This window comes from Vigna unguiculata, chromosome 8 (assembly GCF_004118075.2).
Source record: "Vigna unguiculata cultivar IT97K-499-35 chromosome 8, ASM411807v1, whole genome shotgun sequence".
NCBI classification, from domain to species: domain Eukaryota; kingdom Viridiplantae; phylum Streptophyta; class Magnoliopsida; order Fabales; family Fabaceae; genus Vigna; species Vigna unguiculata.
The window spans coordinates 14,244,091-14,268,729 of NC_040286.1; the positions used below are offsets into that span (position 1 = coordinate 14,244,091).

The 24,639-nt window shown below is 35.7% G+C and overlaps 1 protein-coding gene across 3 annotated transcripts; it reads right to left on the reverse strand.

The window, feature by feature from the left end:
• Positions 1-14,101: 14,101 nt before the first annotated feature.
• Positions 14,102-20,336, reverse strand: LOC114194452 (protein LAZ1 homolog 1). 3 transcript variants are annotated; one of them, XM_028084674.1, is made up of 9 exons: positions 20,216-20,336; positions 19,474-19,844; positions 19,202-19,258; positions 17,729-17,837; positions 17,273-17,457; positions 17,073-17,161; positions 16,351-16,606; positions 14,726-14,968; positions 14,102-14,636 (listed from the first exon to the last, which is right to left on the reverse strand). In XM_028084674.1, the coding sequence occupies exons 2-9, from the start codon at positions 19,585-19,587 to the stop codon at positions 14,346-14,348; spliced, it is 1,344 nt and encodes a 447-aa protein (XP_027940475.1). In that variant the 5' UTR covers positions 19,588-19,844; positions 20,216-20,336; the 3' UTR covers positions 14,102-14,345. The 3 variants fall into 3 exon arrangements, with proteins under 3 accessions (XP_027940475.1, XP_027940473.1, XP_027940474.1); XM_028084672.1 differs by having other exon boundaries at positions 19,372-19,844; XM_028084673.1 differs by having other exon boundaries at positions 19,372-19,844; positions 20,143-20,323.
• Between the last annotated feature and the right edge of the window lie 4,303 nt (positions 20,337-24,639).

The following is a 24,639-nucleotide window of genomic DNA, read 5'->3' on the forward strand; positions in this document are numbered from 1 at the left end:
AGGGTGTTCGACCCAGGCCGCTTACTTGTGGTAAGGGTGGGGAACTTAAACGAAATAAGCACAAGTAAAGGGTGTTCGACCCGGGCCGCTTACTTGTGGTAAGGGTGGGGAACTTAAACGAATTAAGCACAAGTAAAGGGTGTTCGACCCAGGCCGCTTACTTGTGGTAAGGGTGGGGAACTTAAACGAATTAAGCACAAGTAAAGGGTGTTCGACCCAGGCCGCTTACTTGTGGTAAGGATGGGGAAGTTAAACGAATTAAGCACGAGTAAAGTAGTACAGAGTTATGAAGTAGGGAACCACTCATTTTATTAATTGAAATGGGGGTGCCTCGTTAAAACCTCCTTGGCCAAAACCCTTCTTAGGGAAAAAATACCAAGTGAGGAAAAAGAGTACACCCGTGGTTACAAGTATGGATCTGCTTATGGTGTATGTTCAACTGAAATAAAACTTGAGGTGGGATACATTCCATGTGTTGGGGATTTCTTCCCCGGATAGTTGTTCTAGGCGATAAGCCCCACCTCCTGTGTCTTCTCGTATGCAGTATGGGCCGTCCCAATTGGCGGAGAACTTGCCATCCTTTTTTCTAGCACTGCTGGCCATTCTCCATACTAGGTCTCCTATGACAAACGATCGCGGGTGCAAGTTTGCGTTATATTTCCTGGCGGCTCGTTGTTTGGCGGCAAGATTGCGTATTTGGGCTTTTTCTCTGAGTTCGGGAAGGAGGTTGAGATGCAAGGCCATGTTTTGTTGGTTATTAGCTGGGTCGTATAGTTCTCGGCGCAGGGATGGTTCGCCAATTTCTACTGGTATCATGGCGTCTGCGCCGTAGACCAGGCTGAAGGGGGATTCGTTAGTTGACGATTGCGGGGTGCATCTGTAGGCCCATAGTACTTCAATTAACTCTTCTGGCCATCGGCCTTTAGCGGTATCCAATCTTTTGCGCAGTTCCACGAGGATAACTTTGTTTGCCGCTTCCGCCTGCCCATTGGTCTGCGGGTGTTCAACAAAGCTTGTGATATGTTTGATGCCCAAACCGGTGTAGAATTTTGCTAGTTCCTTGTCAATGAATTGTCGGCCGTTATCTGTTATGATGGTATGCGGTATGCCATATCTGCATATGATGTCCTTCCACACAAACTGCTGGACTTGCTGGGCTGTGATAGTGGTCAACGGTTTGGCTTCAATCCACTTGGTGAAGTAGTCAACGGCTACGATTAGGAACTTAACCTGTCCTTTGCCGGGTGTGAATGGGCCTAGGATGTCCATCCCCCATTTAGCGAACGGCCAGGGGGACAGTATGTGGTGTAGCTGTTCTTGTTTTTGATGTATAAGGTTGTCGTGCTTCTGACATGGTTTGCACTTTTTGACGTAGTCTTGGCAGTCCGCCTCTATTGTAGGCCAGAAGTACCCGGCTCTGAGAATTCTTGTGGCCATGGTGCAAGCGCCTGAATGATAACCGCAGATCCCTTCGTGTAGTTCCTTAATGACGTACTGGGCTTGTTCTGGCGTGACACATTTAAGTAGGGGCTGGCCGTATCCGCGTTTGTAGAGGTCGTCGCCTACCATAGTGTACCTGGCGGCCTTGGCCAGCCAAGTTTTGTCCGCATCGGCCGGGGGGTTGCGAGTTTTGAGGTACTGGATGTAAGGGGTGGTCCAGTTTGGGTTTTGGGTAGGGGTGGGATTGTCTGACGGGGGGTGGGTTAGCGTTTGGCAAGTGTGTGCGACGGAGGGTGTGGATAGTGTTTGCTGTAGCAAGGACCAGTTGCGGCTTTTGAGTTTGGTGCTGGCTAACTTGGAAAGGATGTCTGCTCTGACGTTGTCGGTTCTGGGTATGTGTTCGATGCGGACTAGTTCGAAAGCGGATTGGATGATTGCGCGGACCAAATGGTAATATTGTTGGAGGACGGGGTCTTTAATTTGGAACTCGTCGTTCAGATGACCTACTGTGAGTTTGGAGTCAGTTTTACATGTTAGCTTTTTGACGCCTACTTCACGGGCTAGAGAGAGACCGGCCAGTATAGCTTCGTATTCGGCTTGATTATTCGACGTTTTGAAAGCGAAATGGAGAGATTTCTCAATGAGGATGTCGTTGGGGCCTTCCAGTACGATGCCGGCACCCGCACCCCTTGGGTTTGAGGAGCCATCTACATGAAGCGTCCATTGGTCCTCGGTAGGTGTTTGTTGTAGGTCGTTGACGAAGTCCAAGAGACATTGGGCTTTGATGGGGCCGTGTGGTTCATAGCGGATGTTAAATTCGGAGAGCTCCACGGCCCATGACGACATGCGCCCGGCTAAGTCTGGTTTTTGTAATATTTTCTGAATTGGATAATCGATCTTGACGGTTATGGTGTGGTTTTGGAAATATGGACGTAAGCGGCGTGCGGCGTGGACCAAGGATAGGGCTAGTTTTTCTACCATTTGGTATCTGGTTTCAGGGTCTTGGAGTGTCCTGCTTACAAAGTAAACAGGGTGCTGGGTGCCTTCTGCTTCTTGGACAAGGGCAGCGCTGACGGTGTGATCGGTGGCCGTGATGTACACTAGCAGGGGTTGGCTAGTGTCGGGTTTGCGAAGGATGGGGGGTGAGGTTAGGGATGCTTTGAGCTTGAGGAAAATTTGTTCACAATCTTCAGTTCACGTGAACCGGGCGGATTTCTTTAGGAGCTGAATTATGGGTTGAGTTTGTTCTGCTAGTTTTGGTAGGAAACGAGATATAGCTGTGAGGCGGCCGATTAGTCGCTGTACTTCTTTGATGGTGGTTGGGCTACGCATCTCGATGATAGCCTTGCATTTTTCGGGGTTGACCTCTATGCCGCGCTGAGTTAACATGAAACCGAGGAATTTACCCCGGTCCACGCCGAATACGCACTTCTCAGGGTTCAGGCGGAGGTTGTACTGGCGCAATGCGGAGAAAACCGCCTCCAAATCTATAGCGTGTTGATGATGGCTTGGGGATTTGACGACCATGTCATCGACGTAGACTTCGACACAGTGACCTGTGAGGTGGTTGAAGACTTTGTCCATTAGCCACTGGTAGGTTGCCCCAGCGTTTTTGAGGCCGAAGGGTATGACTCTATAGAAGTAGTTGGCATCGTCTGTGATGAAGGCGGTCTTGTGCATGTCTGCTGTGGCCATGGGTATTTGGTTATAACCTGAGTATGCGTCCAGAAAGCTAAGTACTTTATTTCCTGCCGCGCCGTCTACAAGGCGGTCGATGTTGGGTAGGGGGTAGGCGTCGCGAGGGCATGCCTTGTTTAGATCTGTGTAGTCCACGCACATCCGCCATTTACCATTGGCTTTCTTCACCAAGACAACGTTAGAGAGCCAGGTGGTGTAATGCGCTTCATCTATGAATCCTGCGCTCAGCAACTTGTCGGCTTCTATTTTGGCTGCCTGTCTGCGTTCTTCACCAAGTTTGCGTTTTTTCTGAGATACGTAGTGGGCTTCTTTATATACCGAGAGCTTGTGGGATGCGACGTTGGGGTCTACCCCTGGGAGGTCGGCGGCTGACCAAGCGAAGAGATCCGTGTTGTTTATAAGGATGGGTGTAATTGTGGCACGCTCATCAAGACTTAAACCAGTGCCCAAGTTGATGGAATGGCCGTTGGGGAGTCCCAGGGGGGTTGTGTCCTCGACTGGTTCGAGGCGGGCATCTCGGCCTATTCTGGGATCAAGGTCTTCGCCGAATAAGGCTATGCGTGAATTAGGTGGTCGCTCGATGTGGTTTGTCTGTTGGATTGGGAGTTGGGGCCTTAAGCTTGCCATGTAGCATTCGCGTGCCAAACGTTGGTCACAGTGGATGGTTAGGATATCACCGGATGGTGCTGGGAACTTCATGGCCAAATGCGGGGTGGAGACGATTGCTCCGAGGGTGTTGAGGGAAGGACGGCCCAAGAGTATGTTGTAGGATGTCGGTGCGTCGACTATTAGGAAGCGGATTGGGATTGTTTTTGTTTGGGTTCCTTCCCGAAAGACGGTATGGAGGTCTATGTAGCCCCGGGTAGAGACTTGTTCGCCAGAAAAGCCGTATATGGGCTCGTCATATGGGATCATAGCGGTGTCAGGGAGTTGCAATTTTTGGTAAGTGGCCCAGTAGAGGATGTCAACTGAGCTGCCTTGATCTACCAGTACTTTTTTAACGGCATAGTTTTCGATTTCAACTGTGATGACCATGGGGTCGTCTTGTTGGTGGTCGAGGCCGTGAAAGTCATCATCAGTGAAAACGATGGGGGGCATACGTCATCTGTGGTGGGTTTGGGTGATGTGGTTGATAGATTGTATGTGGCGAAGGTGTTTCTTTCTGGCAGATGAGGTGGAGCCTCCGCTTGCGAAGCCACCAGAGATGGTGTTAATAGTACCTCGCAAGGGGGGGTCGGCAGGGGTGATGTTGGTGTGGGCGGGTTGTGAGTGTTGGTCATTGGGTTGGGCGGGTTGGTTATTGTGGTTGGCACCGCTTGGTTGTCGTCTGTGGTCGTGTCGTGGGGGGTGGTGGGTCCGAGAGGAGGTGTGGTCATCTCTGCGGATGAAGCGGCGAAAGTGGCCGGCGCGTACCAGTTCTTCGATCTTATCCTGTAGCGCTTTGCACTCTTCTGTAGTATGACCGTGATTGCGATGGTATCGACAGTACTTGGTCATGTCAGCGTTAGGAGGGGTGGTTGTTTTGCGTGGTGGGGGAAGGAGGTCAGCTTGGAGGGCTTCGTCAAGGATGCGGGAGCGGGCTACTGTGAGTGGGGCGTATCTGGTAAAACGTGGTTGGCGGGGTTCACGTGGACGGGTATCGGGGCGCGGGTGAGGCTGTGGGGTGGGGTTGGGTACGGGGTTGGGATTGGGGGTGGCGGTGTTGGCGGCATAGTCGTTGCAGAATTTAGTGTGAAGGGTTTGCATTTCTTCCATGCGAACGTAGTCAGCGGCACGCAGCTTGAGTTCGTGCATGGAGGTGGGTGGGTGAAGGTAGACGTTGTTAGCGAAGGGTCCGGGTTGCAGGGTGAGGGTCATGCACTGGAGTATCATTTCCTGGTTAAGGTGTGGTGTGCGAAGGGCTGCTTTACTGAAGCGGTCGATGAATGTTCTGAGAGGTTCATTGGGCTCCTGTCTGATGCCTAGTAAGGACATGGTGGTGGTTTGGTGAGGGCGGCTGCCGGCGAAATGTGTGGAGAACATGTGGGAAAGGGTGTCGAAATTATCAATGGAGTAGGGTGGGAGGGTGGTGAACCACTCTAGGGCAGGGCCTTTGAGTGTTGTGGGGAAAGCTTTGCAGAAGACTGCGTCCTGGGACGTATACAAAGCAACGTGTGTGATGTAAACTTTCAGGTGTTCATCGGGGTCGGTTTCGCCAGTGTAGCGATCGAGGTTGAATGATTCCCACTGGGTTGGGAGAGGGGTGTTAGCGATAAAGTCTGTGAATGGGTGGCGGCGTCTGGGCTGGTGGGGGGGGAGAATGTGGGGTGGGAGTGGGTGGTTGATCATGGTAGGGAAGGTGGAGGTGATGTTATGAGGGGGGATGTGGGTTGTGGGAAGATATGGGGGTGGTAGGGTGGGACGTACGCGGTGTGAAGCGTAGTGGGTATGTTGTGGGGAACGTGGGTTGTTGAGGGTGCGGTAGGTCCTGGGTGACCTGGTGGGAAGTGTTGGGGGTGTGTGGTAGTGAGAGGGGTTTGTTGGGTGGTGGTGAAGGTGTGGGGGGTGGGGTTGTATTCGCTTTCTTCCTCTGTAGGTTGGAAAGCCGGAGACTTCACAGCTTCAGAGGTCTCTTTGGCTTTTCCTTTTAGGTCGGCATCTGCCTCGATCTTCCTCCTGAGGCGGGAGTTCTCTTGTTTAAGCGCTTCTATCTCTTCTGCGTTGCGTTTCTTCAGGTTTGCCAGTTCCTGTTGCATCTTCATCTGGCCGTCTAGGATGGCGGCCAAATCAGGGGTGACGCCAGAAGGTCCAGAGGGACCAGCGTCAACTTGCTTGCTAGCTCCAGCTTTGCTGCGGGTAGAAACCATCTTCAGAGAAAAGCGGGTACTAAGGGTGTTCGTCTCGTGCCCCACGGTGGGCGCCAATTGTTCCTGCAGAGGGACAAATAAGATAAGTTAGGCACGAGTGTCACCTTACCATGTAGTCCGCTATCTCCTTAGTTGGCCTCTTCCCATTCAATACATGTCGGCTTGAACCCAGGGGGGGCTACCTGCAGAAGAATCTCCGAAGCTCAAGTAAGTCAAAGCTCTCAAAGAGTCAAATCAGCAATTAATGAATGCGTACCTTTAAATGATGGGGTCCACGTGTATTTATAGAACATTAATGACGTTTGACCATTGCATGGGCTGGGTTTTGACCTGGGCCCTAGCTTGGGCCATGAGTGGGCCTGGGCCCCAAAACTGGCCCTGGGGACCTATTGAAGGAGGAGCATCGATGTTAGCTAACTTTCTAGGTAAGTAGTCGGCCTTGACCGGCTACTTGCCTAGATGTCTTGTGCTGGTGGTGTCCGGGCACTAGATGCTAGGCGGTTTTGATGTGTATATTTGTTTACTTGGTTGAGTTTGGCTAGGTACGGTACAACTGATGAAGGGGTAATTATTACTGAATTTGAGAATATACAGATTAGAATGGATATAAATATGTTTTATCGTATAACTAAGTTGGGGACTCATGGTGTCTGTTTTGAGGGAAACATGGTGGAGGAATGGAGAGATGACTATTCTAGTCACAATGCTAAATTAATGATTTGTCATGACAATGTCAATATTGGAGGAAGAATACTGGCAGGGCAAATGAAAGTGGAAACACGTATCCTGCACTACATTATATGTCGATGCCTGCTGCCCCGAACAACTAACCTTGCCCAAGCTACTAAAGAAGACATTGCATTAATGTGGGCAATGCTGATCAGAAGGGAGCTTAAATAGGGTCATCTGGTTAGATATCGGATGAAAAAGGCATTAAGAGACAATGCACCTTTACCATATGCAAACCACATTACTAACATTTTAATTAAGTTTAATGTTCCTCTTGAAGATGAACCATTTGAGGAGGTTAATTGGAGAACAGGCCCAATTGGTGCTGAAGTTATTCATTCCTTTGGTTTTGTAAAAACCAAAAATGGTCAATGGGTTCATAAAAATGATCTACAGGATCAACCTATTCATGATGAGCGCACACCATCTCCACCACCTCAGCCTACCCAGGATGCATCTACTGCTATGCTCAATGATATTATCCACGAGATTCACGACCTTTGGGTTTTTGTTGGTTCAAGATTTGACAGTATGGATGCTCGGGTTGGTCAACTTGAGGAAGACATGGCTTACGTGCGGCGCCAATTTCCCCCTTCTTAGATGCATTTCATCTTTATTTCATTCAAAAACTTTGTATTTGTTTAATGCGCCATCTACTTCACATTGACATTATTATTTCTTATATTAGCACTTTAATTAATTGTAATGTTTTTTTTTTCTATTTTTTCCATTATTTTTAGTTTCATATTCAACATTATTATTATCATTGCCTTTGTATCCAATTAAAATTTTATAACCTTTTTTTTTTTAATTACGCTTGTAATCGATTACAATATGTTCGTAATCGATTACATTAAACTCATAAACACTGCAACACATGCAGTAATCGATTACAAATAAGAAAACACTCCCCCCTACACGATTTCAAGTGAAAACGTATTGCCCCCTCACGATTTCTTTTTTAAAGTCTCCCAACCCCACACGATTTCACCCATTGACCCAATTTGACCCAAAAACTCACGGGGGCCTAACGATTTCTTCATCAGAAAACGTCTAGCCCCTACACGTTTTGCCTAAAATTGTAATTTAAAAAAAATGCTTATTCTCGTAATTATGCCAAGTGAATTGCCCAATACGAAAAAAAAAACCCTTAACCCATTAGTGCATGCAACAGAAGGCACTTTCTGTTTTTATTTCCTTTCCTCCTTTACACTTTGCAACAACCCTAGGAAATAGGAAGGGAAAGATATTGTGTTTTTTTAAAACCTTAATAGACTATTCAATAATCTGATAAAGATTTGAAAAGGTTTGAAGATTTCATACTAAAGGGTTTTAAAGATAAGAGTATAGATAGATAGTCGCATAGATTAAAAACCCTTTAGGTTTATGGGTTAGAGAGTGCATCAAAAAGAAAGGAGAAAACGGCAAAGCGTGGGAGGAAATCGTGAAGGTTGAAGGTTGAGGCTTAGAGTAAAACGTGAATCTTGGAAGAACTTCTACACGAGGTAGGGGAAAATGTTCCTTGTTTTCTAGTTACTTGATGTATGAAATTGAACCTGTGTGTTTTAAATGCTTTTTCGTTTTACATGATCATTGCATGGTTACCTTACTGTTGATGTTTTGCATGAATAATGTTCTCGTTAGTGTTCGAAAATCCATGGATGTCGTGGTCTGCGAAGAGTCTGCTAAGAGTTGTTTAGCATTCGCGTAGGGTTTTAACGAGCCATGCGTATTAAGTTTTTTAACCCTATGGGTTTTCTAACCCGATTTGAAGTGTAGTTGTTGGGGTGTATCATGAGTTCTTGTGTGGTTATGTGATGTTCTCACGGGAATGGGGTTGCATAGTTTTGGGTGGATGTTCCTTACTACAAATCTAGTTGTTGAGGTTTTGAGTTAGTTGTTATTGAAATCCATGGCATGCGTTTGGGGGAGAGGAAAAATGTTTTGTCTTACATCCGGCTCGTTTCTGAGTATAGTGCTACGTGTGCGATGCATCAACGTTTTTACTCATAAGTCATTGAGGAATAAGGTAGATTTGTCTATTGTTGCAATGGTCGAACTACTTGAACTGTCCGATTCTAGGAAACTAGATGTGTGATGGGGTAAAAGGTGGCGGAAAACCAAAGTTCGATTGTGACTATAATGCTTAAGTGTTTTACTTAGATGTTATGTTGAATATTAATTGTCATGTTTTATTTCTGAATTTCTTTTATATATCATTGTTTATGGTTAGCTTACTCTTATTTGTTTGTTTGTGTGTTTATTATGCATGCGATGATCATATAACATGTGTGTTATACGGAAGCAAATGATAATGCATATGCTTTTGGCATGGAATAGATTAATGAGAGACTAGAGGTGAACTCGGGAGTTTCTTATAATTTATTTAGTTATTTTAAATCAAATATTGAAGACTATGTAATTTTCTTTTATGCGCAATTGTTATTTGGATTTTTTTAAAACAAATTGACGTTTTGAATTATGCAATTTAAATTAAATTATAAGCTTTTTTATTAGTACGTTTTAAATGATAATTATTTTTCGCCAAACGTGTTCATGTTATAACTTTATGTGACATCCCAAACCGGGGTGTTACAGCCTCTATCTTATATGAGATACCATCATATTATTTGCATTGGACATGTCAATGAGAATCATTTTGTGCAGGTATAGTTCTCTTAACTCTACCATTAACTAGGTTAAATTAAGTTATTATCATATATGTTTACTATTAATTGTTGTAGGTAATGTTGCAAGATGGTTGTCCTATACCACTACTAATTTTGTTGTGGTTTACACATTGTTGTCCAAGTGCAAAATCTTGGTCATCATTGCACACCAGTTGTATGCAAATATTTTCACAAATAATGATCACTAAACAACATTTGTAACTCAAATTTTATTTATACATTTGGTAATCATTAACACGTTTGTTAATTGTAGCTAAATATTGAGAAGGGCACAATCATAATAAGCGAGTATGAAGCCATTTTATCTTTTCAAAACCAAAAGTGTTGAAAATCAATTGATATCTTTTGAAAATCATTTTACTTTTGAGAGAAATTGTGTTGAGAAAATAACATGTTTTTAGAGTTTTCTTTAAACAAATTGTGATTAATATATTGGTCGAAGAACAAAACATAGTTTCTCACCTAATGTACCTTATTATTGTTGTTCATATCTTTGTTGTGGTGTTATTGTTCTTATTTTTAATGTGATCTTCTATATATGTATATTGGTTTGAATAGGGTTTCTAGATTGAATTTGTAATAGGGTGTTAGAAGGTGTGGAATCAAGTCTTGTAGTGTTTCATACTTAGGTTCTTGTGTGTTTTTTCTTTCATTGTTTTTGTTCAGTGTTTGTAAAACTTGAAAGTTTAGCAAGATCCCTTCATCGGAAGGAAAGAGGACAATTGACTACTGCTCATGCCCCCTAGCCAATTCAAACTCAGATCCAAAGGCTGGTGATTCTCTAGAAAGTATAATATGACATCACTTTTAGCTGTTAGGTATGAAACTAGACTAGGCTATGATTCACATCTCGAAAGTTCTCAGATCTGGTCTGGACCTAAGGCCTGGGATTGCTTCTTACTTATCATCCGAGTATTGCATCACCTAATGTGATGTTTGGTTGGTGCGGTTAAGCAATTAGATATAACTATTGTGATAGAATAAACTAGTATGAAATCGTGGTGTGTTCATCTATCTCTTCTTATATTTCACATTATACCTATCATATACCTTGTATCTTAGAATGCTTTTAAATTGATTTGTTATTTTGTATTTCAATTCATTTATTTCATTCTTAATTAATCAATTCAATAATTATATACCACCTTATTTCATAAATGGGTTATAATTCAATTTATTTTCCTCTTCTTTGAACTCAGTCTCTAAAAACTAAAGCCATGACCTAGACCTAGACCAGAGTTAAAGATGCAATAAAAGGAAGTTCATCAAGAGGCAATTTGGATGATCTAGTTGGATACCGAGTAAAGATAAATAAGATTCAATTCAAGGTGGTCATGTATAATATATAATAAAACAATTCAAGGTGGATTGTATATCAAAAAAAATTATATGTAGTGGCGGAGTATTATGGGTGCAGGCGGGGGCCTCGACACCCCCCAAAACTTTTGAAATTTTTTTTACAATGGATATTTTGATTTTTTTTTATTATAGATATTAGGTATTTTGATTTTATTTTGTTATAAATATTAAATCAAATATTTTATTTCTTTTATAAACATAATAATTAATACTAATAAATAATAAAATATAAAATCAAATATAACAAAGAATAAATATTAAAAAGATTTATCAAGATATTTTTTATTATTTATTTTCATTAATTGTGTTTTTCATAAATTGTTCTCGTATTTCATTCTCATTTGTTTTCTCTTGTTTCTGAAAAGAAAAAGATATATTATTTTTTCTCTTATTTCTCCTTTATTCTCTTCCATCCTCGAGGAAGAAAGAAGAAGGTAATTCTTTCGTCTCACTTGATAGTGAAATATTAATTCAATAATTTATTTAATGAGCCACTTTTATATGTTTATGCCTTGAATTTCTTACAAATTGTTCTCATCTTCCATTCTTACCTATTTTCTTTTTGTTTCTGAAGAGAAAAAGACCAATTCTTTTGTGAACAACGTGACATTGATATTCCTGATTTTAATTTTGCTTATGTTGCATGTCATGGCCGTTCTCGATATCAAAAAGATCATGTCACTATGGAACATCATTTTAGGGTGAATATATTTCTTGTTACAGTGGACAAGCAGTTGCAAGAATTAAATGACAGGTTTAGTAAGCAAACAATGAAACTTTTAACTCTAAGCAATGCTTTAGTTCCTAATGATGCTTATAAAGCTTTTAACATTGAGGATATATGCACTCTTGTGAACAAATATTATCCTTTAGATTTTAGTGAGCAAGAGAAGATTAGTTTAAAATTTCAACTTCCTAACCATCCAGATTTGAAGAATCTATCAACCATGCTTCAATTATGTCAATCTTTGGCAAGAACAGGAAAGTCAAGGACATTCTACTTGATTGATCGTTTAATTCGTCTTATTTTAACTCTTCCTATCTCTACAGCTACAACAGAAAGATCATTTTCTGCAATGAAGATTATCTAAACAAGATTGCGGAATAAAATGGAAGATGAATTTCTTGCTGACAATATGATTATTTACAATGAAAAAGAAATAGCTGAAAATTTTAGTTCTGATTCAATTATTGATGAGTTCAGGGATCTGAAGGAACGAAGGGTAATCTTTTAGATATTTGTGATTTCTTTTTTAGTTATCGTTTTACTAAGTTATGTATTCATTTTTATTGTGTTAGTGACAATAATGAAATGTATAAATTTTGGATGTATTATTTGGGCTCCCCCAACAATGTTGGTCAAGATCCGCCACTGTTTTTATGTCTTTTTCCAAGGTATTGTCTAATACTATATGGTCAAATGACAGCTTATATTGTAAAGGAGTTTTCAAAATATATATATATATATATATATATATATATATATATATATATATATATATATATATATGCTCTTCTTTTTTTATTTACGTTGATAAAGAGAATAAGTATTACTTAACATTTTTATCCGCTTCATAATATAAATTACATCTAATTATTCACCAACAATTTAAATTTCACTAAAAAAATGTTAAAGTGTTTAATATTTTTAACCTAATATGCTAATTGAATATTAATTCAATACTAGATCATAATGTTTCAAATAACAAGATAGGGGCTTTGGAAATGTAATCACTAATCAATTTTGTTTTACCCGAGGCATTTGATTTTTTTTTCTTAAGCAAGTGTTTAATTTTTAATAGAACATCTTTACAACAAAAATTATAATGTGACTTATCTGGTTCACTAATTTATTCTTCAAATAAAAAAACTTAATGTGATTCAACAATTTTTTTAATTACTATTATTAAAAAACCCGTGTATCACTTAAGACAGTAACTCGTTAACATACATCTATACATTTTCTATACATAAAGGGGGTCTTGTTTTCTATTTTACCGTTTAAATAAATTTTTAATCAAAATAATTACTTTATCAATATTACTTCTATACATAAAAGGTATTCTTCCTTTTAGTATCTATATTTATTTTCTAATTTTATTTTTTAAATAATTTTTTAATCAAAATAATTATTTTATTAATATTAATTTTTAAGTGAACATTGAAGATTCTAAAAAATTCAAAGATTCAAAGAAAAACTAAAAAAAATCAATGAATTAAAAAAATACCATTTTCAAATTGTATCATCAATTCTATTATTAAAAATTTTAGAAAAATAAATAAATGATAAAGAAATGAAACAAGGACAATAAAAAGTAAAGAGCACTCAATAAATGAAATAACTACTAAAGGCTTGGGTTTCTTGTTAGTTTTTTTTAGAATTCTTTAAATTGAGTTTGTTTAAATTAATCATTTTTTAAATTTAACTATTTTTTAATTTTTACAATAAATTATAAATTTTATTTATATGTAATTTTATAATTTATAACTAATTTTAGGGTTAAATATATTTTTTGTTTCTTAATTTCCAATGAAAATTGAAATTAGTCCCTCCTAAAAACTTGTGAATTTAGTACTTTTAGTCAAATTTGTTAAGTTTATTTAATGTTTCAAATGTATTTGAGTTATTTAAATAGTTTGACACAATTTCTCCATTTGAGTTATTTACACGGTTTGACACAATTTCACTTCAATATTAACTAAAAAACTATTATGAAATACATTTGAATCGTCAAGTAACTTAACAAAGTTAAAATGACTAAATTCACAAAGTTCTAAAATTGAGAGACTAAATTAGACCAGTTCGAAGAGGAACTAATTATAATTTTCAATTATGGTTAAGGGATCAAAAATATATTTAACCCCTAATTTTATAATATATACTTATATATAAAGAATATTTTATTGTGTCCACTATTTTTTTCACTTTCATCCTTCAAGGTATCGTTTTACTTAAATTTAACCATTTTTTTCTAAATTAAATAAATCAAAATCACTACTAAATAAATCAAAATTAATTACAAAATAAATAAAAAATTTCTGATGAAATTGTAAAAGTTATTAATATTTATTTTTATAATTATAATTTAATTATTTTTTGTTATAAAAAAATTTTAAACACATGTCTTTTTACTAGTTTTAGCCAAAATTTGTTTACATATATACTAATTTGAAGACATTGACATCTAGTATAAACTCATTTAACTTAGAAAAATCAATTTCACTTTTTCATAGCAGAAAAGTTTATCCACAGAGCACATCGTCTATGATGATAGGATTTTTTTTTTTCCGTTACAAAGTAAAGAAAGGTCAGCTAAAACAAACATATCATCAGTTGTAAAAAATTGAAGTGGAACCTATAATAATCCTTCAAACATTTTCGAGGAGCACTACACATGATGCATACACCTTGATGATATGTTACACGTATAGCAGGTATTATTCAGTGTCTCAATATACCTCCATTACCTCATGTTAAATATATACACTTATATTTCAGCACTTTCACCAAAATATAACGACGTAGTTTAAAATTTCACGTCGAAGGTGTAACTATATATACACTGAACTGTTAGGAAAAACACTATCTTCTACTTCTGGAGGTTCCTGCTTTTAATTGAGAATACTGTCGTTTTCCATTGGATAAGCCACTGTCACTGAAACTTCCATCACCCATACTATCATGAGCGTCAGAAAATTCTGGCATTCGTGATCGCAAGGGAACAAGGTAACAATCATCCTTGGCGATTTGCTTCCGCTGCTCATGGCGTTTCACATTTTCTGATATCTGATGGAAGGTTTTGTTTATCTTTGCAATGCCCCTTTCAACAGGCTCCACCACATGAGAAACTGTAAATTTCATGTCATCAACAATCTGAAACATAAAAGACAGTAGATATCAGCCAGAGTGAGACAGAAACATGAGATATACAGGTGGAGCAGATTCAAGTGTTTATATCTCACAATTTCACCACTTCCAACAACAACATCCCGAACACTCTGGGTAAATTTCATAGGTTTTTCTCTCTCATAAGCTCCCAGCCATGTTCTTGTCGAACGCTGACAGTCTCGAACCTCCTCGGGGTCCGGAGGCGATCCTAGCGAGGCATAGTCGGTCATCACTGCTACATTACGGACACACCTCTCGCCCCTTTTATAAGGTTCTGCTGGGAAGACATAAAGGTGCACAACAGCAGCCACGCCCATCTATTCACAAATTTTAAGATGCCAAACCACATGAAAAAGGTTTTCCCAGAAGAACTTCAAAATGATTGAATACTTGTTTCAAGTAAAACACACCCAGCTCAAGAATTTATAGTTTAAACATAACCTGACTTAACATGACATGACATACTACTTTACATACAACAGCTAACCAGTCTACCCTTGAGTAAAAGCATAAAATAAACCTGTCTCGTTTTTAAAAGCAAAGCAGTCAAAAGAAAAGCTCCATAAAATCTATACGATCATTTAATGTTCTGCTGAAGTCCTTCTCGGAAATAGCATCTTATGCATGTGCCTCATCACCAGTCATTCAGGAGTGAGAACCAGTGATGCAGATATAAATAAATAAATATATATATATATATATATAACATCTAAACATGTGCATCCTTTAGTACTTCATTACATACCCTACCATTAATCAATGCTCACACACAAGTGTTTTGCCGGCTTACAGAAATACAGATTGTTGAAGCAAAGCAAAATTTTGAACAAAAATAAAAAGCTAGTTATAGCGAGATCACTTAAACATTAAATACAGAGGATACGTATATTGCCTATTCATTCGCATGTTAACAGTTTATAGTTCATTCACTTATTTCAATTATTAACCAGGTGTGTCAATTATGGATAACAGTCTCTAGTAGGATAGCAGGATGCTTCAACACACTAATGCTCAAAAACAAAGAATTACCCGTAATTAGAGGCATTCATGCGATTACTAATGAAAAGTCATAATATAAAATACGATCGCAATAAAAAAATAAAAAAAAAGGACAATTGCATTAATAATAAAAAGAATACACTCAACAAAGAGAGTGCACAATAAACCAAATGAAGAAAAAAAAGGAGGACACGTGAGTGTGAGCATTACAACACAAAATCGAACAGAGACTCATGACTAACAGGTCACTGGAACGCAGTGCACATGTGGAAAATGCCAGGCTGTACAAATGATGTCAGAGCAGTGGATCATGAGCAGGATGACTCGGTTTGAAACAGAGGTAAGCTATCAAGTCTGTTTTGCGTGAATGATGTGTGAATATAGATGAGCAGAAGGTTTACGAAAGTAATAATAATTACAATGTCTGTATGTGCATTCATATACAATACAAATATTCAACAATCTGCTTGACATGTATACAAAGGAAGAAAAATACACACTACCTCAAATATTTATACTTGTGGCATAGCCCATGGTTTTCATGCAATACAAATGATAATGAATACAGTTCAGATTAATTCCAAACACAAATGCAAATGATAGGAATATATCAGTACAACTTAAAATCCAAATATCTAAATATTTAACAATACTGTATCAGAGAAAACAATATACATTATTAGCAGCACAACTAGCTCACCTCTATACAGATGATGTAATCCTGTATACGTGTTTTCAACTCCTGAGCCAATGATCCCCTAAAAGCTCCCACATAAAATAGGAATGCAACAGCCACACTTTGCCACCATGTCAGGAAGACAATTGACTTAAAAGTTAGAAACTTTGCCAATGGTTTGATTGGTTTCAACTTATCTTTAATAACAGAATAGAATTGTACAAGGCAATATAGGGCCCATGTCTGACTAAAGTTAAGAACTAGTGCCAAGTAGGGATACCTGCAAGCACAACAGTCTGTGAGACTAGAGGGGATAAAAAATTATGGCTACCCAACCTTGCACACCCTCACCACAAAAAAGTGAAAGGTATTATCATCAATATTTATCTTTTCAATTGACATATAACAATAAATAACTCTCTCTCTCTGTGTCTGTGCACGTATATATATATACATATATATATATATATATGTGTATATATATATATACATATATATATACACATATATATATATATATTGGAGAAGGCCAGTGAGCGATTTTAGAATGTACATGCCATCATCCTCAGGCATATTGATAGTTTTTGTGGGCCTGAAGACCCAAAATTATTGGTGTTAACTCCGAACCACTTGATCGTACAGACATTTTTAAAAACTGATTCTCAATAAATCTTGAACAATGATTTTCGTATCTATAATATATACACTTGTAATCAAGATCAAGACACAAGACCGTATAATCTTACCCGTATTTCCATTCAAACTTCCCCTCTCCATAAACCCCAAAAGATTGGAGAATTGTTGCCAGCACTGCACATATCATCTTCAGTATCATCTGCAATAAAGATTTTAGTGAGCAACAAGAGAGACATTTACTTCGCATAGAAACCACTGGAGGGAGGTTGGGGGAAGACATTAATATTACACAATTTGACAAAATCATTACATATTGTACAATTCCAATTTTCACAGATTGATAGAACTCTGAGCCTAGATTCCAATCCTTCAAGAAGAGATTTAAGGGAAATGGATGCTCTACAACTCCATATGCATATGCTTCTTTCAGAAGAGGAATGCTGGAGTCTGTTAGGTTCATACTTTCCATAAATTGAATAGTGTTGTCCTCACCACCTACAAAAATAATATTAACATAGTATTAAAGAGCATTACAGCATAATAAAATTCAACCAACAAAAAATTTTGAGATGTATCACATCCTTTTCAAGTCATGATTTATAACATTCAGGTATCAAATTCTGAAGAAGCTTAAAAATTGAGGGAAGGAGATGCAGAAAATTCCAGTAAAAGATCTCATCATTTAGCACTTTTGGAAAATATATCAACACAAAAATAACAGGTACAGTTAATGGAAACTTATGGTCATACAATAAATTTGACATACCTAAGCAAGCTATCAAATATCTCTCAAAGCAGTATAATGCAAAAGCTTCATAGCATTCCCGGATAATTTCACTGTTAAATGCTGCATCAGAATCCAAAACTGACAAAAACTGCACAATACAAACATCAGTACTTAAGAATGAATTCTTACATTCTATTCAAAAACAGAAATATACTGCTTTATGTACAGCTGGAAGAAATGGAAATACAATGCTTTATGCAACTCGCTGCTGATAGTCCTTGTGCAAAATGAAGCCAAGATTTACTAAAATTTGTATTACCAGTTGAAGAACAGGATGTGGGAGTATATTTAAGAAAATAAAGGAAGTAGTTGTTCATCTAACCAAGTCCCCCAGCATAAAGATGCAAGAAAACGATTAAAAGAGGGAAATAATGGAAGTGAGCTGCATCTCTTTGGGATAGGGAATTGTTTGGTTCTTGAAGGGACCATACTGCTTTTCTCCCAGCTTGAAGGGAGTTGGGATCCTGGACTAGGCTCCTCTCACCCATGGCATGTGTCCATGACCACCCAAAAGATCCAAGTGTTCTTTTTAGTTTGACAGTCAAAAACTTAACTTATGTTTAGTAGAGTAAAAGAAATGAGTGAATGAAAAAAACCAAAAAAGGTAAATCTAAATAGGTAAGAAATAAAGTCAAATCAAAGGATGTTGGTTAAAGAAAAATAGGAAAGAGATAGGAAAAACATAACACAAACGAAAAAAAAGTGAGAAAAAGTAAAGTGAATCCCGTCATTTTAAAAAATGGTTCCACTCTTTTTTCTCTCACACAAAATACCATGCTTAATTCCATCCTCTCTCACCCCTTACATTTCTTCCCAGTCAAATAGAGTTACACTTTCCATGACTGAATAGTTCTTTCTGTATGTAAAAAGCAAAGACAATTAACCCTGAAGCTGAAAAAGTAAAGTAACTAAACAACATGCACTACAAGTGTTAGACTCGGGAATTTCCAATGAAACAGAATTTCATAAATCACAATTCTTGAACTAATCATAACTAACGCTCACAACTGATAACACAGGCTTCTGCTCTAATAAAGAGAATCCTCCTTCAGCACTGCAGAAACAATGAAAAACAGACACCCAACCTAATTGATCTTCTTTCCTATATCTATAATCCACAAACAATTGCCTATGCCCACTGATATCCTGACAATATTTTATTGATACTAATAACTGCACTATTTAAAAAACTTTCATACATATATAACAACTGTCTTTTATTTTTTCTAACATATACCATCAATGGAATAACAGTAAATTCCAACCTACTCCCACAGCTAGCAACTAAGTTTATCCTAACATGTGAATCAAAACCAGCGGCCAGATGAAAAATATACAACAAAAAAGGAAAACGTGGATGCTTATTCCCAAGAATAAATGTCATAAACTCAAGTATAAAATGTAATAAAAGGAGAACAGTAAGTATTATGTAATTGAGTTAGTGTCTCTTACTGATTCCAATGCATAAACAGGAACCATTAAAATGATACCAATCAAAAACTTTTGTTCCTGTAAAGTGAACATTGAAAAATAAAAAAGATAATTAGCTATAGACAATATTACAAAACGAAAAACACTGAGGTGAAATAGGAAAGTCAGTTAAAAGTCAAAACAGAATTCACCTCGGGCTGATTATAGGAGGCTAAATGCTCAAATACTAAATACATAGAGAGAACAAGAGCAGCAACAACAAATATACTTGCACTGAAGACAGTCAAACTCACAGTTCCTCTGGACTCCGCACCCAAGTTTTGGAGCCACATATTCCCTTCTCTTCCAGTAGATTCAACTGGGATAAAAAGAAATATGGAAAAACACAAAATACCCATCAAACCCATTCGATAGAAACTTGTAATTAGTACTAATCACAAATGGGGTGTCATTCATCACATTCGCATTTACGATTGACTACAAGAGTCTATGCTCCCAAGGAAACTTTGATTTTATCTAAGTTTCCCTCTCTCTTTGTCTAGGTATCACAGCAATTCCTCAAATTTAATAGGTAAATGCAGAACTAACACATTCCACCAACAATTGACTACAGTTCTTGCTTTTTATTCACACGGAAAATCCAAAACGAGATCGCACAAGAACCCTGCAATGCCAATCATATCGATTAATGATTAACAAAAAGTAAAACAAAAAAACATTAAACATTTTAAAAATCTCAAAACTCTGCTTCAAGGGAGGTACTGTTAGTTTAATCAGCTAGTGCATATATGTATAATCTTTAACAAAGGTAAACTAACAGAAACACAAAACCCTCAATGTCACACAGTTAGTTACAAAAATACACATTTCACACCACACCGATAAGGTGTTAAATATGGATATTAATTATTCATCATTAATGAAAGGCCAAAACCCTAGGCTTTGGAAAACAAAGTACTCACTGCATTAGAAACTGAAGAAAGTAACGATGCCATGTAAGAACCATCGAAAGAAAATGAAGAAGAGAGTTCAAACCTGTTCTCTCGACTCTTATTTTCCTTTTTCTTTTTTTCCGGGAAAACGAAGATGGTGGTTTTTACCAAAATAGAACGCGGCTTTGCCTTCGGAGTTGGAAAACAACGTTACAAAATCGCTAAACTCGAGGAAAAAAATAATATATATATATATATATATATATATATATATATATATATATAATTATTTGAATGATGGAATTTGGCGTAAGGGAAACGAAATCGTGATAAAATAATTTATATGGATTAAATTAATTTTGTCTTGAAATATTATCTCACAAAAAAAATCTTGAAATATTATCTATTTGGATTTTTTTGTCACTATATACTATTAAAGATTTTAAATTTATAAAGCAAAAATAAAAATATTTTAATACTTATCGAAAATTAACGTTAATTTTTGTTTCAATAAATATATAATAATAGTTAATAAAAATATGAGTCCTGTTAATCAGTATTATTTGAATTGATGGAATTTGGCGTAAGGGAAACGAAATCATGATAAAATAATTTATATGGATTAAATTAATTTTGTCTTGAAATATTATCTCACAAAAAAAAATCTTGAAATATTATCTATTTGGATTTTTTTGTCACTATATACTATTAAAGATTTTAAATTTATAAAGCAAAAATAAAAATATTTTAATACTTATCGAAAATTAACGTTAATTTTTGTTTCAATAAATATATAATAATAATTAATAAAAATATGAGTCCTGTTAATCAGTATTGGGTACAAGATAATTAATATGTATTGAATCCTATAAATATATATATATATATATATATATATATATATATATATATGATATTAAATAAAATCTGACCTAACCATCATTAATTATCCTTAATGTAATTTTATTTTACTAAAAAGACAAAAATGTTTATAAATATTTCATACTTTATTTAATGTTCACTAATAAAAAGTTAAAAAATAATTAAATAATAAAATAACTATGTTTTAATATTGCTAAAAATTAAATATAATTAAACATATAAAAGTTTAAATTAACAGACCAACGAGCAAATAAAAAATAGTGTTAAACATCTAAAAAATTTATTAAATAAAAATTAAAAAATTCATTCAAATCAAAATTTCTTTCATTGTTGCTCTATCTTTATTAATATCTTCATCTAATGAGCAATTTACCATATACAAAGCATATTCCAAACAAAAGAAGAAAATTAATTTGAAGGAGTAGTAGAAAGACAAAAAATTTTCACAAAAAAGTATAATAATTTTAACACCGAAAAATTTTTTTTTTCAAAACTTAAAAGACATACCTTTCAAACGTTTAGTGTCTTTACATTTGAAATTTTCACTCCAAAAGACTCTTGAAATCTCATAAGAGATATTTCTTTTTAGTAAAGATCTTAAAAATTTTAAAGACATTCTTTTGTATCACTAATTATTGTCTAAAAGTTTAAATAGATATATTTGTGTTTATAAAATTTTTTATATGCATTTATACTATCTTAATTAATATATTTAATTATTTCAACTTTAAATGTAAAAATGATAGAACCAATGCAAATTAATTATCTCCATTCTCCTAAAAATATCCAATTACTTTAATTATTAATAGAATTTAAATAAAAGCATGAATGTAAATACTTCATGTTTCTTATAATATTAAATATTAAATATGGAATATGTTGATGTGTTAAATGGATTATTTACTTTTATATTAATTTTGATATTATAGTATATTATTATAAATGAATATGTTAATATATAATAAAAAGAGATTTACATTTAACGCCAAATATAATAAAATATAATAACATATTCAATTATTACTTATAATATCTTAAAATTAAATCTATAATCTCTATAATTATTATATTTTTATATATAACTATATATATAAAAGGATATTCATTTCATATTTTTATTTCTAATTTTACTCTTTACTAAATAACCTTTTTAAAATTAAAATAATTGTTTTAACATTTTTTATATCTTAAATAATTGTTTTGTTAAATTTATTTGTTTTAAATCAACGAAAACAGTAACCCAAATTGCAACAACTAACACTAGATTAGTCATTTTTCTTGTTCGCGACATTTTAGAATGTATGAATTGTTCCATAATTTGTCACCCTTGTAAGATACAAATACAACTATTTACATTTTCTGATGAAGATTACATAACCAACTTCTAACAAGTTACATGTTTGTTCTTATGTCATCCATCTCATAAAGAAGTACTTGGTTAAATTGTCCTTCACTCGCCCCATCTCTGTGGAATATAATCCTCTTTAGTTTATGAAGCTCGAATCAAATTCCTAACAAAAGGTGCTTTTGTCCTTCATTTATACCATTCTTGTAAGATTTTGTACATTATATGACCCTTTGTTTCTTGGCCTTCATAAATCTTGCCTTTCGATCGATTGAACGATATAAGGTTCGTCCTTTAGTCGATCGTATGTAATTTACCCTATTAACCTTTGACCTCATAGTGTCTATCGATATCTTGAATGCCCTCAACAGACTTATATGCTTTTCTATGTCCTTGTGTCTAAGCCTTTATAGAATGTGCTTAACTTTATGTTGACAACTTCTACTATTACACCCAACACGTATAGTGAAGGATAACCTTTCTTTATTGCTAGTTTTCCACTTTTGACAAAACCAAAATGAAAATACAAACCAAAGGATTAGGTGTTCATGTCTTAGGATAATATTTTGGAAGTGTGAGTCGACTTTTAAGATTATTAATCTTGTATTTTATGAAACATATATATATATATATATATATATATATATATATATATATATATATCCACACATTTATGTTGCCTTCTTATTTTAAATGCATCTTGACTTTGTGTCTTAACACTTTTTTAGCCTCGTTTAATCTTACGAAACTTGTTTTCAATGCTTTCATAAAACTTTGTCTACTCTTCGTATCATGCATATCCTACATATGGAGCTTTAGTATAACTTGCGTCTATCTTATTTTTCTTTCTTATTTTTCTTTTGACTCTTCTAGTACTATCTTATTGATTTATATCAGTTGGTGCATGTTTTCTTCAACCTGCATTTATGACCTATGTTTGACCATACAAACTTATAGATTTAAGTAATCTTGCCTATAGAGTTTTAATATAATTTACTTTTATCTTCTTTTGGGTCGAACTATTCTTGTAACTTTTATTTAACTTATTGATCTATTATCTTGCACTATTTATGTCTAATATTTCATATGATAGACTTTTCTTCATAGTGGGTTTATGACTTACATTTGACTTTTAGAATTTATGAATTTGAGTGATCTACTACATACACTAAGTAACTTATTGACATATTTTATTTTTAGTATAAACACACACACACCACACATTTTCCTATTAAAATAATAATTTCATTAAGTAATATCCGCCTAGAGTGCTACAAATGCTACATATTTAATTACATTAAATAACAATAAACTCTAATGTATAATGTAGTTAAAAAAAAGTTCATATTATCCAAAATATGTAAAGATGTATATGTTGAAAACAAAAACCCAAAAAAATCTTGCATTTTTCTAAATTTCTATAACTACATTCCTAACTAGTTTTCTCTCCCTCGCTTGATCTTGCGCCAATCACCCATTTAGGCCTATTAGTATCACAAAATTAAAATTAATATAAACATTAAACCTTTTTCTTTTTATATTATTTAGTTATTGAGTAGAGTGAAGAATAAAGTAGAATATTTATATATTCATAAAAATAAAACTTTCATTTTTTACGAGATTAAATAGAACAATAAAATAAAAAAAAGGATTATATAATGTTGGATATATCACAATTGGCTATTGGCATAGAGTCAAAGTTGGTTACTCCACACCATGAAACATACAATCCCAAACTACAAATTATGTTACTAACTCGGAGGAAGTGATTGCTTCAAATTTATCAACTTTCTATGCATCAAACACAGACTCTACAGAAGTACTAATTAGAGCATTTAATCTTAAACTTAATGACATCTTTGTTCTTCTTGATCTTCACCAATCTCGCACCCCTCCTTTTAACAACGAAAAGGAAGTTATTTATCTTGTGAATTTGCTTAGGCTACATAATATGGTAGTTTAATAAATAACTTAATTAATTATATATTTAATTAAAAAGCTCCTAGAAATTTTTTTTCTCCACATACAGTCTAAGACAACTATCTATATGACAAATGTTGATCTTGTACCAGAAAAAATGGTTTTACAAACACAAAAATTAGCTATGGTTATACAAATATTGGTGGAGTTCCAAAGGTGCATGAAGAGCTCCATGGGCAGCGGAAATGGATGAAGGAATGGAGGCAAGTTGGAAGGCACTTGCAAGCAATGGAAGGTGAAAGAGGTGATAGGATTTCCTAATCTATGCTAGCCTAAGGAAGGTGGCTAGAGGTAGAGAGAGGAAATCTCTAGAAAGTGGT

Coding starts and splice junctions, on each gene's coding strand:
- LOC114194452 (XM_028084672.1), bottom strand. CDS start 19,587: ATGGGTTTGATGGGTATTTTGTGTTTTTCCATATTTCTTTTTATCCCA. Junction 17,458..17,728: donor ATATTTGATAGCTTGCTTAG/GTATGTCAAATT, acceptor TTATTTTTGTAG/GTGGTGAGGACAACACTATT. Junction 14,637..14,725: donor TTGTTGGAAGTGGTGAAATT/GTGAGATATAAA, acceptor TTTATGTTTCAG/ATTGTTGATGACATGAAATT.